Below are 20,414 nucleotides of genomic sequence, written 5' to 3'. Positions count from 1 at the left end.
TCAAGCGTCGTGCGCACGGCGCTAGTCCTCATGGCGTGCTTTCTCTCTCCCCGCTGCAGCTTGCCCAGGAGCCTCCCGGGCCCCAGGACCATGGCCAGCAGCCCCTTGCCAGGCCCTACCGAGCTCCTGCTGGCCGCGCCGACCAACGCCTTCCCGGCGGACTCCCTGAGCCAGCCGCCGCCGCCGCCCCCTCCGCCGCGCGGCTCCGCGCACGCGGGCGCCATGAAGCCCAACCAGGTGGGCCAAGTGATCCTGTACGGCATCCCCATCGTGTCGCTGGTGATCGACGGCCAGGAGCGGCTGTGCCTGGCGCAGATCTCCAACACTCTGCTGAAGAACTTCAGCTACAACGAGATCCACAACCGCCGCGTGGCGCTGGGCATCACGTGCGTGCAGTGCACGCCCGTGCAGCTGGAGATCCTGCGGCGGGCCGGCGCCATGCCCATCTCGTCGCGGCGCTGCGGCATGATCACCAAGCGCGAGGCGGAGCGCCTGTGCAAGTCCTTCCTGGGCGAGAACCGGCCGCCCAAGCTGCCGGACAACTTCGCCTTCGACGTGTCGCACGAGTGCGCTTGGGGCTGCCGCGGCAGCTTCATCCCGGCGCGCTACAACAGCTCGCGCGCCAAGTGCATCAAGTGCAGCTACTGCAGCATGTACTTCTCGCCCAACAAGTTCATCTTCCACTCGCACCGCACGCCCGACGCCAAGTACACGCAGCCCGACGCCGCCAACTTCAACTCGTGGCGGCGCCACCTCAAGCTCACCGACAAGGCCCCGCAGGACGAGCTGGTCTTCGCCTGGGAGGACGTCAAGGCCATGTTCAACGGCGGCAGCCGCAAGCGGGCCCTGCCGCAGGCCTCGCAGCAGCACCACCACCACGCGCAGCCCTCCGGCGCCGGCTCGGGCGCCGCGGGCTCGGCGCCGCACTGCCACCCGCTGGGCGCCGTCAAGGCGGCCGTGGTGGGCGTCGGCGGCGGCCTGCTGAGCCCCCACCTCCTGGGCGCGCCGCCCCCGCCGCCCCCGGACCTGCACCAGAAGCGCGGCCGCTTCGACGACGACGACGAGCTGCAGGAGGCGGTGGCGGCGGCCGCGGCGGCCGCGGCCGCGGCGGCGCACGGCGGCGGGGCGGGCAAGGCGGCGCGGAACTACCCGGTCATCCCGGTGCCCAGCAAAGGCTCGTCCTTCGGCGGCGTCCTGCAGAAGTTCCCGGGCTGCGGGGGGCTCTTCCCGCACCCCTACGGCTTCCCCGCCGCCGCCTTCAGCCTCTGCCACAAGAAGGAGGACGCCGAGGCGCTGGCCGTCGGCGGCCAAGCCGGGCCCGCGGGCCACAAAGCCGCCGCCGGGGGCGCCCCGGCCGCCGGAGCGGGACTCTCCGGCCTCTTCTGGCCGGGCACCAGGAAGGACGCGGCGGCGGCCGCCGCGGCTTTCTACCCGCCTTTCTGCATGTTCTGGCCGCCGCGGGCCCCGGGGGGGCTGCCGGGGCTGCCCACCTACCTGCAGCCCCCCGCGCAGCCGCCCAGCTGCTCGGCGCTGCCCGGGGAGGGCCCCAGCTTGCTGCGCCAAGCCTTTCTGGACCTGGCCGACCCCGGCAGCGAAGGGGGAGCCGTCGCGGGGCTGGGCACTCCCCCCGCGGCGGCCGCCCCGCAAGCTGGCAGCGGCAGCAGCGGCGGAGGCAGGGACCCGCGGGCCTTCGACGGCGGCGGCGGCAGCGACGCCGCGTGTTCCCCCGCGGCCGAGGGCGGAGGGCCCCGCGGCCCCGCGGCTCACCAGCCCCACCCGCTGGACGGGCAGCCACGGGGCAAAGGGGCTTCCTCCTACCGCCACTCCAGCGCCTTCCGCCCGGTGGGGGGCAAGGAGGACGCGGAGAGCCTGGCCAAACTCCACCACCACCACCAGCCTCGGGCCTCCTCCTCGCCCCCGCCCCTCCTGCTGCTGCCCCCCGAGCGGGAGCCGGCGGGCTGCGAGCGCCCCGTCCAGCCGCCGGGGCACCGCCTTCTTTCCCCCGGGGGGACCAGCTGCAGCTACCCCAGCGAGGACAGCAGCGAGGAGGAGGAGGAGGAGGAGGAAGAGGAGGAGGAGGAAGAGGAAGAGGAGGAGGAGCCGGAGGTGGACGTCGAGAGTCACAAGCAACCCGAGGAGGGGGACGGGGACGGGGACGGGGACGAGGAGGGGGGGCGGGGGGAGCCGGAGGCGGCGCATCCCGCCGGGGGCCCCAGGCGCTCCCTCCAGAGCCGAGGACTGACGGACAAGGCGGCCGTCCGCGACGGGCCGAGCGCTACGGCCGCCCTGGCTCCGCCGGCCGGGCCTTATCCTGCGGCCTCCTGCAGGCCGGCTCAAGAGGAGGAGAAATCTGGACCGCCCCGTTCCGAGCAGCTGCTGCCCCTTCCTCCTCCGCCGCCCACCTGCCCCCCAGAAGCGGGGGGCAGCGGCGGGAGCAGCCCAGCGCACCATCCATCAGAGGAGGAGCCGCCGCCGTACAAAGATGTAAATACCCCCCCCCCCCCGCTAGGCTCCTTCAAGCCAATTATTTTTATTGAAATGCACCTCTAGGCTGAGCCGCTTCCAGATGCGGGCGGGGGAAGATGGATCGCGGAGGGGCTCCCCCCGCCCCCGCCCCCGCCCCCGCCGAAACGAAATCCCGCAGGCTTTCTCTCCTGCGCAGAGAGGCAGCGGGGCGGCCGTTCGCCTTCCTCCCGCAGAGGCCGATTTCTCGCGTCAGTTCAAACTGCTGGTCGGCTGGACGGCAACCCTCAGCCCTGGCCGGCGCCCCACCCGCACCTCCCCACACACCTTTCCCGAGGGAGGGGTCTGGAAAACGGGGGGCTCGAGCCGGCCCAAGCTGAGCCCCTTTTAGCCCTGTTGATGCCCGTGCCTTGCATCCAACGTTAGTCTCACTTAGAGCGTTCAACCCAGTGAGACAGATCTACAAGCCGGCTTCCCTCTCTCCCTCCCCCCACCCGCCCCCAATTGGCTTGGGATGGATCATGCCCAGGGTCTTCTCTCGCACCTGATAACGTTGCTTTCAAATAAATAGCCCAATATTTCCAAAGCGCCTGACCACCCCTCCTACACGACGCTGGGGACCATCCGGCCTGTTTCAGGTCCCATTTATCTCCCTGGAAGCAAGTGCTTAACTTTCCCCCACAGAAAGCAATGGGATGTGGAAGTAGTTACATTGAGTCGAGCGCCTTTCCTTGCCAGTGAGGCTTCGCTGGAGTCAAGGGGGGGGGGGGGTCCTACCATGCCACTGCCAATTGGGCACAGTCCCAAAATAGGGGGAGGGGCGCCTTGAAAGGCAAACCTGTAATCCACAAACCTAGTTTCACCTGCAATCCTCTTCATTCGAACCAGTTTTTCTGCCACTCGTTCCAGAAGCTGAGGTACACCAACTAAAATCCATTCGGGCTTTGTTAGGTGGAGACCCTGTACCTTCTTACCTAAGAGCAAGCTCCATTGAACACAGTGGGATTTACTTCTGAGTAGACTCACGGGGGGGGCTTGTGCTGTAAAACTGCCATCCAATACACACTTGCCTGAGAAACTCCGTTGGAAAGTGGTGGGACTTACTCGTGAGTAAGCAGCCTTAGGGTTGGGTTCTTCTCTGGCCTCTAAAGTCGCACAGTTTGAAGTAGCCCCTCTGACTTTAACAGGGCTACTCTGAAGTTCCATTCTGGGTATGAATTACATTTCTGAGGGTCACCAAGCCAGATAGGCATAATATTTTCAGCAGAGGTTTGTTTTGTTTTAGCCTCCACTGTTTTTTTTTTGTTTTGTTTTGTTTTGTTTTCCCAGAGCTGGCGAAATCTATATCTGGGACCTATACATCTGTTCACCATACCTTACCTTAATGGCTTAATGGCTTCTGGTGGGATCACATGTCTGGAAGCTCCATAGATCTCTCTCTCTCTCTCTCTCTCTCTTCGTGCAGAAAACTAGCCTGTCAGGGGAGAAACTAGGCTCAAATTCTTCTCCCTGAAATGCTAGGCGATGGTGATGATGATATTGGCATGAAGAACCACCTAAAATATAGCAGAGCCTAGAAACTGGTTTGCTACCTACTCTGTTGTCTGTGACAGATGTACTCTAGTTCAGGCAGGGGTAGATGATTAGATCAAGACCTCCTAGAAGATCTCCATGTGATTTCTAATAGATCAGCAAGGATTCCCGATTTGCAATGGTTTAACAACAGTGAGAACAAAAAGCCTTTTTTCCATCCTAAATTAAGCTGCTAAAATCAAGAAAGCTTGAGAGGGGGCGGGGTGGGGAGTAGTTTTGTGGATGTGTGAAAGGATTTGTGTGTGCAAGACGCAGAAAACACATTCTCGGGCTGAGCATGTGCTCTCAGAGGCACCTCATTCCACAATTCTACGGACACCTTCCTGTGCCTCTCTTCGGCACTTGGCTCCAGTTGCCGGACCTCGAAAGACAAAGTCCATCTCACAAGTCTGGAGCTGCTCTACTTCCATGATTTAGAATCCAGAAGGATCATCATCTAGGCCAAGTCCTGCGTTGGAATACCGTGTCAGGTTCTGGCCACCGGCGCATCTCAAAAAGGATACTGTAGAACGGGAAAGGGGGCAGAAAAAGAGAAACCAAAATGATCAGCGCCTGAGAGCTAAAACAGCGACTGCTCTAGGAAGAATGATTGCAAAGTTTGGGCTTTCTTCTGTTTACATTTACATAAAAAGGCTGGGGGTGGGGATGACAGAGGTTTATACACTTATGCCATGGGGTGAAAAAAGTGGGGAGCAAAAAGTTTATCTCCCTCTCTCATAGGGTGCCCCCAGACTAGGGGTTGTATCCAATGTTAGTCTAACTTAAGTCCCATTCATTTCAATGGGTCTGCTCTAAATAGGGCCAACACTGGAGACAACCCCAGGCTTTTATTGCGCTACCACCCTGCCTCAGGCACTGAGAGTTGTACTCCGTGTTAGTCCTACTTATCGTAGACTCATTGAAATGAATGGGGAGAATTAGGGTTGTCTCCAATGTTAGTCCTATGTAGAGTAGTCCCATTGAAATGAATGGGTCTATTCTAAGTAGGACTAACATTGGAGACAATCCTGATTCTTTTTCCCTGAGTCCAGAGGTCTTCCATTTGTAGCCCTCCAGTGCTTTTGCACCGTTTCTTCTGTCTTTTTTTCTTACTATCCTACCCGCAATCTATTAAGGAAAGGAACAGCTGCACAGCACAATGCCTTTTGACTGGTAACAGTTGGATCTGTCTGTCCTCTGGAAGCACCTACAATGCCAGAATATTATGGAGTCATCCAGGGAAACTGATTGGCATGAGATCCAGGACAGACCAAAGGAAATTCTTCCTCCCACCACGCATGGCTGACCTATGGAACTCCTTGCCACATGGTGTGGTGATGCCAATGCCCTCTGGTTGAGATGGCTTTAAAGGGCAATTGGACTGATTGGGGGAGGAAAAGCCTATCAATGGGTGTTAGTAATGAAGGATAGATATGCAACCACCAGCTGTAGAGAGAATCTGTCTCTGAGTGCAACAGGTGGAGAGGAACAAGGGACGGTTCTACTCAGTGGCACACCTGGGTAATTTTAGATCCTGGAATTAATATTCTTATGGGGTCCCTCTTAAGATGGCCATGGGCATTGCTCCAGTTCTGAAGCACAGTTCTGTCCCCCCCCCCACCAAGTCCAATCCCATGCTTTACAACTGTTTCTACATTCCAGGGATGGGTGGATCTCCAGATGTTTTGCACTGGAGCCCCTGCCAGCATGGCCAATGGTGAGGAATGCTGGGAGTTGAAATCCAAAACATCTGGAGATCTACTTTCTGCCCACCCCTGTGTTACAGCAGAGAGAGAGAGAACCATGTTTTGCCAACTCTGGGGGGGGGGAATACTCTGAGCATGTGCAGGTTTGCATTTTAAACTCACTTAAATCGTAGCACCATCATGGCTAGAGGAATAAAATGGAGCTTGGTTCTGCTGCCCTGATGCCAAATAAATTTAGGATGCAATCCTATGCATGTTTAGACAGGAAAAAAATCCTGCAACTCCCAGCATGTTGGCTGAGGAATGCTGGGAACTGTAGGACTTTTTTCCCCGTCTAAATATCCGTAAGAGTGCACTTTTACTTACGAATCAGTGCCATTTGACGGGTAGAAATATTTGAGATGTTAAAAAAAAAAAAAAAACAAGAAGAAAAAAGCTGCTGCACCAGGTAGGGTCAGCCCCAGAAAGCACCCGCCTGCCCAGGAGTTGACACTGGAATTTTTTGCCACTGCCCCCGTCACCTGTCGCTCTCCAGGTGGTCCCCTGGGTCCCCTCCAGAGATGCAGGGTCCTGGACTTCTCCCTGAACGCCAAACCTAGTGGCACCATCGGAACCAAGGGTGCCCAGTGGAGGGTGGTGGCTCTGATGTCAGTGGGGCAGTGAATCTCCTCCGGGTTTCAGTCAGAAGTCTTCGCACTTTGGATAGCTCCTTTAGAGTTCTGACTGGTTCTGACAAAGGCCAGATCCTTTGTATGTTTACGCAGAAGTACCGTCCACTGCATTCAATGCGGGATCATTGCCAGGGTATGTGTGCAGAAGAAAGCAGCCCTAACTGATTTATTTTGTTTGACTGATTGTACCCCACCTTTCTACCAAGAAAAATGGCACTCAAGGCAGTGTCAGTGAAAGTGGATTAAAACAATAATAAAACAAATGCATTAAAACACAGTTAAAAACACAACAATAGCAGGATAAGAAGGACCCGGGATACAATCCTATACACAAAATCCACAGTTGGGCAATAAACTTATTAAGACCAACCCAATTGGTCCGAATAAAGATATTGGTTGGCCCTAATAAAGTCATTCCCCAACTGTGGTTTGGGTTTTTGTTTTTTGTTTTTCTTATATGCTATCTTTGTCTGTTTAAATCCTATACACAGTGGCCTGGGAGTAAGTCCCATTGAACTCAATGAACCTTACTGTTCTGAGTAGACAGGTATAGGATTACACTGTTAACTAGGGGGGGGGGAGCTGTTAGCGATAAACCACATCGGCTTTAATAGGTTTCAATCGATCCATTTAGGGCTCCCCTTAAGCAATTCTTCGTAATCACTTCGTCACTGGCGGTGCTTTTTTTTTTTTACTTCTATCTAATATGGATCGGTACCCTTTAACTCGTACACAAAGCAGGGGGACGGGATCCCCTCTTTGCCATCACTTTGGTTCCCTTTACCAATCTGAGCCCTAACCTAACATATATTCCCTTGTGAGCAAACCCCACTGATTTCAATAGCCCTTCTCCGGAGTAAGGTCCTGTAGGAACACAGCCTCGGGAACATAATCACAGAAGAATCGCCTGCGCATCAGCTCAAGCTGAGTCCGTGTACAGCCCAGAAATATTGGGCTGGATCCAGATTTAGTCATACTTAGACCCATTGAAATCAATGGGTTGTATCCAATACATTGTATCCAATGTCAGTCTAACTTAAAGCCCATTCGTTTCAATGGGCTTTAAGCTAAGTTCAACTCTAAGTAGGACCAACATTGGATACAACCTAATGGAACTGAAATTAGTCAATGGGTCCCACTCTAAGTATGGCTAAATCTGGATCGCACCCTCGGTTTCCCATAGTGGGCTGAACAGATGGTTCCCTGAAGCGCTCAGAAGCAGCTTGAAAATGCGAGGGCATCCTGAATTTTCGTGTGTTTCTCCAGCATCAAGTATATACAGAGCTATACCGCCATGATACAGGAAGGCTTCCAACAGTGGCGGCTGGGGGCTCCGATTTCGGTGGGGCTGTAAATCCATTCTGGGTTTCAGTCAGAACCAGCCAGAACTGTAAAGGAGCTATCCAAGGTGCTTAACCCGTTTTGGTTATAGGTTTCAGCACCTTGCATGGCTCTTTTAGTGCTCTGGATGGTTCTGTCTGAAACCCAGGATGGATTTACAGCCCTACCGAAATCGGAGCCCCCAGCTGCCACTGGCTTCCAGTGAGATGGCGAATAATAGGCCTTGATTCTTCTCGGCCACGAGTTTCTCTAACCCAGTGGTGGGGCATCCTTTGGCCCTTCATATGGTTTTGGACTACAACTCCCATCATCACTGGCCGTGCTGGCTGGGCCGATGGGAGTTGGAGTCCGACAATATCTGAGGAGCCACGGTTCCCCCCAACCTCGCGGCCATGAAGCGGGGCCACCGTCTTCACTGGGCGGCCCAGTGCCATGGACGGGATTTACTTCCGAGTAAGCACGACGAGGCACTATCCGGCAGTACATTTAAGCTCCTCTTTCAGCCTCCTGCGGCTTTCAACTGAAATGCATGGAACGCTCTCCCGCTGCCGGGCTTTTTCAGGGACACGAACTGGGCAGGATCGAAAGTGGGTCCCACTGAGGTCAAAGGGGCTTCCTGCTTAAGAGGGGTGTGCTTTGGATCTACAACATCCACACTGGACAGGATCCCACGGGAAGCAATTCAAGCCACGGGATGAGAACTCCGATTTCGGTGGGGCTGTGAATCCACTCTGCGTTTCAGCCAGAACTCTAAAAAAAAAAGCTATCCAAGGTGCTGAATCCCCCCAGAATAGGTTCAGCACCTTGGTCAGGCCCTTTAGAGTTCTGGCTAATTTGAGCTGAAACCCAGAATAGATTCACAGCCCCACCGAAATCGGAGTCACCAGCTTCCACTGTGAGAACCGCCTTGGGCTCTATCTTCGTCTCCTGCAGTCATTTGTGAGTGCGACCCCTCCCCATAGAAGAGACCCGTTTGGGGCTGTTGCTAATCTGTCTCTCCCAAATAACACCCCGAGGACGTGGAGATCCAACCAACATCACCCATATTACTGTCCGGTTCCCCCTTTTTCCTATTCTGCTGCTGTCCTCCCTTTCCTGTTAATTGCTCATCGATTAAATTGGGTTGTTGTTGTTTTTTAATTCGCGTTTGTCTGTTTGTTTGCATCCTGGCAGGTCCAGAAAAGCAAAGACGGAAACCAAGTCGTCGTATCCTCCAAGGAAAATAATTTCTCAGGCAAGACACGAAGGGATTGTATTTTCTTTCAGATCCAAGAGAAATTGACTAACAGGCAATCGCGGGCCTAGATCCGGTTGTGCCCTTGAATGTTGCCATTGGATTTTTGCTATTGAATTTGGTTACGGGAAAAGCTCAAATCCGTGATACATCATAAAAGTATTTATATGTGTGTTTGTCACACACACACACACACACACACAAATTACATTGATTAAAATATACTCATCACTATCTATATCAATCAACTTAACATAATAATTTGTGAATACGGTGTGGCAATCTAATTTAACACGTCTTTCTTTCTGTAAGTCCAAACCATTACATGCTGGATTGTATCTTTCCACCACTCCCTCCCCAGGTTTTTGGGGGGGGGGGGGCTACGTCCTGATCTTTTGGAATATTTCATTTTCATTTTGTTTTGTTTCTTTGTTTTTAGATAAGAACAAAGAACACACTTTTTTCATCACAGATTCCGAACATCCGGGAGGAGACTTCTGGAGAAATATAGCAGGTAAACTCAGAAGGGGGTGATTACAGCTCTATCCCACCATGTTTACTCAGAAGTAAACCCCAATCAGTTCAATCGGGATTGCTCCCAAGTTCGTGTGCATAAGGCTTCAGCCTTAAAATTCCTAATCAAATGACTGAATATTTTGTAGAAGGATTAAAAAACAAACAAAAAAAACCCCATCCCAGATAGATATAATAACTAAGGGAAAATGTAAATTGGGAGGGGCAAGTAGGTGTTAATAGCAATAAGATTATTAATTGCTGGGCATATTTCAGCAGGAAATTTCGGGAATATATCAGGTTACACAATAGAGCAGGCTGGTGGGGGGAAAAAACATAAAATGACAATAATTGAAATGTTCTCTTTGAAACCTTCCATTAAAAAGGATCACAGCTTATTGCTTTTAATATCTGTCAGAGAGACATTAAAGGTGTTTTATGAGATCTATGGCAACATTTATATTATCTCCGTGATAATGATCTCTACACAAAATGTATAATACATTGACAAAAATTACATTATACAAATTAAATGGAACCACCTTTTACTGATTGCTAAATGTCTCCAAGGGGTTTGGGGGGGAGGGGGGAGGGAAAGACGTGATTAGAAGTTTTGATACTAAGTTGTCTATTGCCAGGGAGGGTTATAAGGAAAGGGGGTTTTGTTTCTTGGGAGAGGGAGAGAGAGAGAGAGAGAGAGAGAAAGGGAATCTAATTTTCCATTTATGTAATGCAAACTGTCTTGGCTTTGACTATTCACGGTTAATTGACTGTCAAACGAGGTTGTTATCCCGAGGCTATGTCTGCAAATTTGCCTGTCAAATGAGACAGAGAGAGCAAGCCTGGGAGAGAGAGAGAGAGAGAGAGATGCAAGTGGAGTGTAAGGCTGCTGATGAAAATGGGATCCTAAAGAAATTTTATATAAGCAAGTACAATTCAGAAACTTCTTTCTTTTTTAAAAACCAAACTGATTCAGTGTGGTTGCACCTTTGTCCCACTGCAAAAGGCGAAGTCCTTCTAAAGATTTCACGTGAATAAAAAGCCCAGTTTGAAAGGGGATGTAGGGGAAGGAAGAGGAAACAATATCCTTTTAAATAAAGTGAATAGATGACAAAAAAGGGAAATTGATATTAGAGTGGGGCAAGGGATAATCTGGCCTGATTATTTCCAGAGTATTGTGAAATGGCTCATCAGGGAGCCAAGTATCAGCAGGAAAATGGTCTGGAGTAAATTATTAAGAAGACTCTGTATGTTTCTTGGCTCCTTGTACTGCAGCACATTTTGATAAATGGAAGCACATGTATAGATGGAAAACGCAGTTCCAGATCCATACTTGTCTTCCTACATTATAGCATTATATGTCATATATGAGTAAGATTACTGGAGATAGATACACACACACAAGAGGACACATAAAAAACAAGAAAGTGTCTTGTGGCACCATAACGACTAAGAAATTTATTTGGCATAAGTCCACAAAAGCTTATGCCAAAATACATTTGTCAGTCTTTAAGGTGCTACAAGACTTTTTTGTTATTTTTGCTGCAACAGACTAGAATGGCCACCCATTCACCCAGGAAATGAATACATCAAAGTGTCTTGTGACACCTTAAGGACTAACACATTTATTATGGCATAAGCTTTCAGATGCAACTGACCAATCTGATGGACTCTAGCGTTGCACTGGCTGGGGGATGCTGGGACTTGTAGAATTTTTTTCTGTGTAAATATGCATAGGATTGCACCTTTGGTAGCTGACAGACCCTCCTTGAATTCCTGTCTGCACCCAGATCCAACACAAATTTCTCATCTTTCTCTTCTAAACCAGCCTTCCCCAATGTGGTGTCCTCCGGATGTTTTGGACTACAAACCCTATCATCCCTGACCATTGGTCATACTGGCTGGGGCTGATGGAAGCTGGAGTCCAAAATATCTGGAGGACACCAGGATGGGGAAGGCTGCTGTATTCATTGCCACATTTGGATTGTAAGCTCCTCAGGGCAGAAACCTATCCTGTTGCCCTTTGTAAAGCATTGTGCATGTTGTCTTCTTATGGATCAGTAACTGGTTAAACAACAGAAAGCACAGATTAGGAATAAATGGTAAATTCTCTCAATGGAGGGAAGTAAATAGTGGGGTTCCACAGGGACCTGTATTAGGACCAATACTTTTCAAACTGTTCATAAATGATCTGGAATTACAAGTGAGCAGTGAAGTGGCCAAGTTTTCCAATGACACCAAATTGTTTATGGTGGTTAAAACAAAAAGGGATTGTGAAGAGCTCCAAAAATATATCTCCAAATTGGAAGAATTGGCATCTAAATGACAAATGCGGTTCAATGTAAGCAAGTGTAAAGTGATGCATGTCGGGGGGTGGGGGAATTCCAACCTAGTATAGCCTGATGGGATCTAAGCGAGCAGTGACTGACCAAGAAAGAGATCTTGGGGTTGTGGTGGACAGCTCAATGAAAATGTCAACCCAGTGTGCAGCCGCTGTAAAAAAGGTAAACTCCATGTTAGGCATAATTAGAAAAGGAATGGAGAATAAAACTGCCAACATCATACTGACCCTATACAAATCTAAGGTGCGACCACACTTGGAATACTGTGTACCGTTCTGGTCACCACACCTAAAAAAAGATATTGTAGACCTGGAAAAAGTGCAGAGAAGGGCAACTAAAATGATCAAGGGGCTGGAGCATCTCCACTATGAGAGAAGGTTACAACAGTTGGGATTGTTTAGCTTGGAAAAAAGGAGGGTAAGGGGAGACATGATAGAGGTGTAGAATTATGCATGGTGTGGAGAATGTGGGTAGGGAGACATTTTTCTCCCTTGCTCATAATACTAGAACCCGGGGTCATCCTATGAAGATGATTGGTGGGAGATTCAGGACAGATAAAAGGACTTCTTCACACAGCACATAGTTGAACTATGGAATGTGCTACCACAGGATGTAGTGATGGACACCAATTTGGATGGCTTAAAAAGGGAGTTGGACAGATTCCTGGAGGAAAAGGGTATCAATGACTACTAGTCTTGATGGCTATGTGCTACCTCCAGGACCAGAGGCAGTGAGCCTTATGTACACCAGTTGCTGGGGAACATGGGCCAGAGGGTGCTGTTGCACTCATGCCCTGCTTGTGGGTTCCTGGTGGACAGCAGATTGGCCACTGTGTGAACAGAATGCTGGACCAGATGGACTCTTGGTCTGATCCAGCAGGGCGCTTCTTATGTTCTTACGATGGCACAAGATACATACTTAACCAAAATCTTGGTTTGAACACCCCAAAGGATAAACATCTTTTTGAGGCTCCCCTCATTTTCAATTATGGTTTGCCATGTGGCCCCTGAGAAGCCCAGTGGTAGAGCACCTTTCTTGCCTACGGAAGGTCCCAGGTTCGATCCCTGGCATCTCCAGTGTAAAAAGATTCAGGTAACAGGTTATGTGAATGACCACTGCCTGAGACCCTGGTCAGAGCAGACCAGACAATACTTGGATAGATGGACCAGTCAGACCAGACAATACTGGGATAGATGGACAAATAATCTGACATGCTTCAAGGCATGTTCCTGCATTCCTATGTCCATAGATTTATTGTCCATATGTCTACATTAAATAATTATGAGTATATATAGACAAAACAATCCACAAGCATTAAAGGCAATAGGTCTTGCCCCAAGTCATCAGATGAAAGACTTTTCAGCAGATGGGAACTCCTTCCCTTGAAGCATTCAGGTCTTGTCCTGCTATGGCTGGGTTGGGGCTGAGCCCTATGGCAAAATAAGGGCAAGTCCATTTAGTGAAGTCAGCAAGCCAGTCCAGCAAAAAGGGCAATTCAAAGCAGGTGAAGTCAACTGGCAGGCAAAAGCATAGTATTACCAATCCAAAAGCAGGACAGTCCAAAAGCAGAGTCCGGAGTCCGGAACGCAGAAGCATACTAGATCAGTCCAAAGTATAACACTGTACTGCAAGCTGGGATAAAAGTGTCATTCCAGCAGCTAGTAAGTCCCAGCTGAAGGCTTATAAGCTAGAGCTTTGGGAATCTCACCCAGAACTCATCTGTGGCACATCAGAGCCCTCTGGAAGAAGTCCTCCTCATGAGGAGGGCCCTGCTCACTAGGAGTCCTTTACTCCCAAATAGCCCAGTTGCTACAGTTCTTGAGATGTGCACTTTGTCTCTGAGTGGCAGCCTGTGCCTCCTTCTGGAGCCAGTGTGGTCTAGGGTTGGGCAGATGTTTGGCCTCCTCCTCTGACCCCAAGGGCAAGGTATAGTCCTCAGGGGTCCTGTCTGGGGGTTCCTTGGGATCCACCACTGTTGAAGGGCCTGGTGTAGCTTCCCCACAATTGCTAGAGGTGTCTGGCAGTCTCACTAGGGTCAGGGGGTCCCACAAGGTCTTCAGGCTAAGTAATGTGAGGCTCTTCAACTGAAGAGTCATCCTCACCTAAGCCTTTTCTCAGGTCTGGGTTTGGGCAGGGAGAAAATGTTTCAGTCTGTTGTTCCAGAATCAATCTATCCATCAACAAAAACTGAAGATGGAGCCAGAGTTGGCTGGGGAATCCTGGGAGTTGTAGGACTTTTTTCTGTCTAAACATGCATAGGATTGAGCCTTAATTTGCATAAGCCATAGAGGAGGGTAGTTACTCCTCCAACCAACCAACCAACCAACCAATAGGGAAAGGGGCATAGTCCTAGGGCATAGTCTGGAGGCACATGAGGCAGCCTCCTTGCTGAAGCTAAGCAGGTTTGGGTCTGGTCAGTGCTTGGAGGGGAGACCACCTGGGAACCACATGTGGCCAACTTAAGTTCCATGATGGAAGAAAGGTCATATATAAATGCAATAATTAAATAAAAATAAAATAAAATAAAAGAGCAAACATGGGTTTAGGCCCACAACCATGTATTTGTCCAGGGGCTGGCCTGAGGGCCACATGGCCTTGGTGGCAACATGTCAGGAGCTGGATGCTAGCAGGGTGGGGTAAGTGCTATGGATGTACAGATTGTGTAAAATCCGTTCCATCTGTGTTTCGCAGATTGTCAGGCACCTTTCATTCCATCGTCCACCCATTGACAGAGTCATATTTTTTCGCTTCTGAATTTGCACAAATTTGCACTTGTGAAAACATTCAAATTCCCCCCAAATGAACATTTTCACACTTTTGCCTATGGGGAAATGCACATTTTGGCCGTGTGCTTTTTTTTAAAAAAAGCATATTTTTCTATGACAAAATTTGTACAAAATTTGGGAATGTTAGAAACCCAGTCCACAAGCCCACAGAATCCTCTCAACAGGGGAAAGCTGGTCCACTGCAGAATCCACAGGTCAGATTCATGAAAGTCTGAACTCATTTGGTCCCATTGCAAATTTCTCCAACATCCCTAGTAAGTGTTGGCAATTTCTCTCTCTCTCTCTCTCTCTCTTACACACACAGACACAGACACAAATACATACAATGCACACATTCATGCATCAGGGAGCAGAGCAGGAAGAGTGACAAACTGCACTGCTACAACCTCCAGTGGGTGCAACTGAAAGCCCTTCCAGCCGCTTCCAGCCTTCCAGCATTTGCCACAGAGAGACAGCAGCTTGCAGGGCTCTCTGGAGCAGCCACCTGCCCTCTTGGCTGATGTCTTGCAAGAGCTCACCTGAACTTTCATGAGACTTCAGCAAACTGTTCTGAGACTTTGGCTGAGCTTCCCACAGCTTGGAACCAACAGGCAGGTGGTGGTCAGCTTCTTGCATCTGGCAGTAAGACAGGATGGGCCGGGCCTGCATACACATACACATTTGCGCACACACATAACACACATATATACACATTCAACTTTACACATACACACAGATCCCCCATATTACCATTAGGCTTGGAGAAAGCCTTCCATGGGGGCTGTGTTTGGGGGGGGAGTGCAGAACACAGGAAGAAGTGGGTTCGCTCTTCCTTTCCCAGCAGTGAAACCCTCCATCCCCGCAAAATGCTTGCCAAATGGCAATTAGGCTTTTTTAATGCCTCTATTGGCACCATCTTCATCCCCCGCCCCACAGCCGCTCATTGTTAAGAGCATTCCTTGGGGGTTAGTTTTTAAACCGGGGTGAGGAACCTCTTTCAGCCCGAAGGTGGAATTCTATTCTGGAGAAGCTCTCCGGGCTGCATGCCAGGATGGGGCCAAAGGTGAAATGGGCAGGGCCAAAAAACCAAAATACCCACCTATTTTAACTTAAAGCTGTTACTGCCAGTAACTGAGCCTTAGGAGGAGCATTTCAACCTTTTAGAAGGGGGGGGGAGCATGCAAAACCTGAAAATCCACCAAATGATCAGCCATCAAGGAAAAGGGGGGGTGGCCAGGAAAAGGGGGTGTGAAGAACCCCAGAGGGCTGAATTGGGACTCCAGGTGGGCTGATTTGGCCATGGGCCCAAGGTTCCCCAGCAATTTTGTAAACCACAATAACAATAGCAGGACTATCAACACCTCCAGAACCAGAGGCACTGAGCCTATGTACACCAGTTGCTGGGGAACATGGGTGGGAGGGTGCTGTTGCTTGTGGATTTCCCATGGGCAGCTGGTCAGCCACTGTGTGAACAGAATGAAGGACCACATGAACCCTTGGTCTGATCCAGCAGGACTCTTCTTATGCTCTTATGTTAACACAGGTCCAACAGCTACTTATGATTTTCCTTCTTTGTTTTTTAACTAGAAGACAGTATTTAAAATGGACTCATGCGGCCTTCCCCAACCCTTCTGATGTGTTGGACTACAATAACCATAATCCCCAGACAACACAAGCTATCTGCTGTGCTGGCTGGGAATCTATCTAACTGAAATTATTTCTAGGGTGCCTATAAGGGTAGAACCTTAAGGAATGATGGGAGTCATAGGTGCAGTGATGGATAGTTCCTTATCTCTTTTAGAATTAGGTGTATTTCCTCCACATTGTCACTGTAATTGTAGCAGGGATTGTCGTGTGATTCCTCCAGACTGGTGTGGACGTTTTCCATTTCAAAGATCTGCCTAATGGACCACAAGTTATGGAGGATAATTCAAGAGATTTTTTTTCTCTCTCTCTTCTTCAAATGGTTTCCACATGGTGAATGCCATGTGTTAAAACAGCCCTCAAGATACATAGATGATAGTTCCACATCTCTCATTGAAATATTAGCTGTCAGCCAATTAAATGATTTTACTTGATTAAGCGCCTTCATCTTAATTAATGGATCAATTCCATTTAAATGTTGAATGAAATATGAAACATGTCACCAAAACAGCCATCCGTTGCGAGAAGGAAGAACCATCTTTAATGTTTTTTCCTTCATTCTCAGGTACAGTAATGCACCATAGCCAAAGTAGTTTGTAAATCAGGGGTGAGGAATCTTTATCAGCTTGAGAGCCAAATTCACTCCACACAAGGACCACACGCCTGCCATGGGCAGAGCCCCACACCACCCGCTGGTCTGTGCCCCACCCCATGTGCTTTTCCAGACCCCGTTCATGTACACGGATATTCTCAAACCCCAGTGTGCTCTTTGCTCGTAGCTCCAGTAAATGAATGTGGCTTCCACCAATTATTCAAGTCAGAGTTTAGTTGATTAATCTACCAATTAAAGTTTAGTTAATTAATCTACCAATTAAAGTTTAGTTGACTAATCTACCAATTAAAGTTTAGTTGATTAATCTACCAATTAAAGTTTAGTTGATTAATCTACCTGTTAAAGAATCTAGCCCTAATATTGGTATATAGTTCAATATTTAGGGGCAGTGTCAGCTCCAGGTTTTTGAGGGTCCTTGGGCAAAACACCATCAGAGGGTCCCCTCCCTCAGTGACACCTGAGGGAGTCACCTTCTCACTGCCAGTAGACACCTTCTCAGCCTCACCCTCAGTAGACACATTCCCACTGCCATTGTCACCTGCTGTTATTGCTCCTCATCCTCTTTCCCTTTGTTGCTACCATTGGCGTGCTTGGCAGGCAGACAGCCAGGGAGCAAGTAGGCTGTGGCATCTCCTCCTCCTCCTTCTCACCATCACTGTTGTCTGGCCCAGAGTGAGAGGCAGGTGAGCAAACAGGATGCAGTGGTGAAGAAGAGAAGCAACTGCAGGAGGCCCTTGTCAGTGGGCCTCTAATGGGGTGCGGACCCTCAGTAAGTGGCCAAACATGCCCAAGCCCTGATTAGGGGTGTGATCTACATCCATTACAGCCAAAGGGAAATCTCCCGTTGGTTGTGGTTCTCTTGGGATACATGGTTTATGCCTAGTCATTTATAATTATACAGTTCAGGCAACAGTATTACACATAGGAAGATATTTAAAGAAGTCTTATCTAAACACATTCCTATGTATATGTGAGGGTTCCCCTTATGACCTGAACTCCCTGAGCAACTCCTTAAGGATCTCTTGCCTCCTAAAGAGCCCCACCTTCCTTCTTTTGAACTTCCCCTTCACAATAATGTGGGGTTTAGCCTGTAGACATGGGGTGACTGACACTTCAGACACCTGGGTGTTAACCACAACAGTTTACTGGTAAATTTAAGCACGCAAATTACAACTAACGGTATTACAGAATAGAGCTGAGTGATACACAAGGCTTTAAGAGAAAATAAAGGTTGCAAAAACACAAGTTCCTCTACCCTAGCTGCATTTAGACTTCTCCAGGCTGCTTCTTCATGCTCTGGTCTCTCTCTCTCTCTCTCTCTCTCTCTCTCTCTCTCTCTCTCTCTCTCTCCCTCTCTATCCCCTCCTTCCCCCAAACTGAAAGTACTGTTTCAAACCTGGGGAAATAAAGCCTAACTCAGGAAAATGAAACCTAACCAGGGAAATGAAACTACTCCTCTCAGGGTTACCCTCTCCCAACAACAACAACAACAACAACAACAACAAACCCAGTTCTCTAGGCCATACCTTTTTACCTTGCCTCTGTAGGCCTGAAATCTTCACAATATAATATTTTTCTGCATTGTTACATTATAAGAGGTGTAACTATTACCAAATGGCTGATATTTCTATGGGCATAACCTGTACCCTATTGATTTTAATGGGTGTGATTTAATGCCAAATATCTAGAGAAGGAATTCAGCATGGATTGACCCCAAGATAATAGTTCAGTACTGCAATCTTAGACAGGTCTACACAAAAGTAGGTCCCATTGGGTTCAATGGGACATACTCTTTGGTAGAGGATTTCAGTCTCAGTGAGTTCAGAAGAAGATTAACTGAGATTTTCCTGAAAATAAAGATTGTAGGGGGCCAATTAAGGAAGTGTTTCTCTTGCCAAGAATGAGCAAGAGACCATAGCTAAGATGGAGCAGGTGGGGAGGCTGCAGCATTGTTGATGTTAAGGGGGCATGGGCTGAGCTAATGCCTGGATGAGAGATTATGGGGAGTCATATGTAAGTCCCTCTGAGCTTGCTCCTTGGGAGGAAAGCTATGGCAAACCTCGACAGCATAGTAAGAAGCAGAGACATCACCTTGCTGACAAAGGTTCATATAATCAAAGCTATGGTTTTCCCAGTAGTAACGTATGGCTGTGAGAGCTGGACTATAAGGAAGGCTGAGCACCGAAGAATTGATGCTTTTGGACTGTGGTGCTGGAGAAGACTCTTACGAGTCCCCTGGACTGCAAGGAGGTCAGATCAGTCAATCCTCAAGGAAATCAACCCTGAGTGCTCATTGGAAGGACAGATACTGAAGCTGAAGCTCAAATATTTTGGCCACCTAATGCGAAGAGAAAACTCTCTGGAAAAGACCCTGATGCTGGGAAAGACTGAAGGCAAAAGGAGAAGAGTACGGCAGAGGATGAGATGGCTAGATAGCATCACCGATGCAATGAATATGAACTTCAGCACACTCCGGGAGAGAGCGGAGGACAGGAAGGCCTGGCATGCTATGGTCCATGGGGTCACAAAGAGTCAGACATGACTTAATGACTGAACAACAACAACAACAGGCTGGGGAAGGCTAGTGAAATGAATACACACATTATGTGCTAATATCTTGGAGGGTTTGCCTTTACTCTGTCCCAGCTAGGGATGTCCAGGTTTTGTGAAATCTGTCCCATGTATGTATCATGGATTGCGCAGTGTCACTCATTGTGGCATCTGCTCACAAATGGATTTTTCCCCATTATGTGGAAAAATACACAAATAATTCCATAAGAGGGTTCGCAACAATTTACACAATTTACATTGCTATGTAACATTTAGCATATTGTCCCCCATTCCATTCAACTTTTACCCACGTGTATTTTCCAGGATGGCATATTCTCAGCAGAAATGCGTGCTATTTTCCTATGAATAAATTTGCATAAATTTCAGGGAAGTTAAAAAAAAAAAAAGATCCAAAAGTCCACGGACTCCACATGGCCTGAGGAGGCTGGTCCACAGCGGATTCTGCAGGTTGGATTTTTAGAAATCTGAACTCATTTTAATGCTTCAGAGGAGGCTCCTAGAGGATGGCCTTGGATGCTTGGATGCCTTGGATGAACCAACATAAAGTATGGGTTGGTTCATGCTGGGAGAGGTGATCCTTCAGGTATTGTGGTCCTGAGCCATGTAAGACTTTACAGCCAGCAGCTTGAATCAGGCTACTTACTTCGGCTATATTTGTTTTGGGGAGGGGGCATAGCTCAGGGCCAGAACACAGGCTTTATATGTAGAGTCTCAGATTCTCTCAAGTGTCTCCATTTAAACAGGATCTGGTACTGGGTATCTTCCTGGGGCCCCAGAGGCCACTGGCATCCAGAGTAGACAACAGAAGACTAGTTGGACCAAAGCAACTTCACGTTATGATCAAAGAAAGTAATGGGGGACATGAAGGAGATCCACAGAAAACATTCAGATTTTTGGTATTTAATTTTTACAGCTCAATCAATCATAGCTAAGAATGAGAAATCCCTGGAGCCTTACATGTTCAGATCTAAACTTATGA

General features: G+C 49.1%; 1 protein-coding gene across 1 annotated transcript in view; it reads left to right on the top strand.

Annotated features, from left to right (window-relative positions):
* The first annotated feature begins 90 nt into the window (after positions 1-90).
* Positions 91-20,414, top strand: part of SKOR2 (SKI family transcriptional corepressor 2) — a 44,801-nt gene continuing 24,477 nt past the window's right edge. The window contains exons 1-3 of the mRNA XM_084832014.1: positions 91-2,484; positions 8,927-8,987; positions 9,427-9,501. Coding sequence (XP_084688140.1) covers positions 91-2,484; positions 8,927-8,987; positions 9,427-9,501 — 2,530 coding nt within the window. The remainder of the gene's footprint in view (positions 2,485-8,926; positions 8,988-9,426; positions 9,502-20,414) is intronic.

Source organism: Heloderma suspectum, chromosome 2 (genome assembly GCF_057233095.1).
Source record: "Heloderma suspectum isolate Gila_16-S chromosome 2, 16-S_ref, whole genome shotgun sequence".
NCBI lineage: Eukaryota > Metazoa > Chordata > Lepidosauria > Squamata > Helodermatidae > Heloderma > Heloderma suspectum.
The sequence above is the reverse complement of the archived record's forward strand: the minus strand, read 5'-3'. Positions and strand labels throughout refer to the sequence as shown.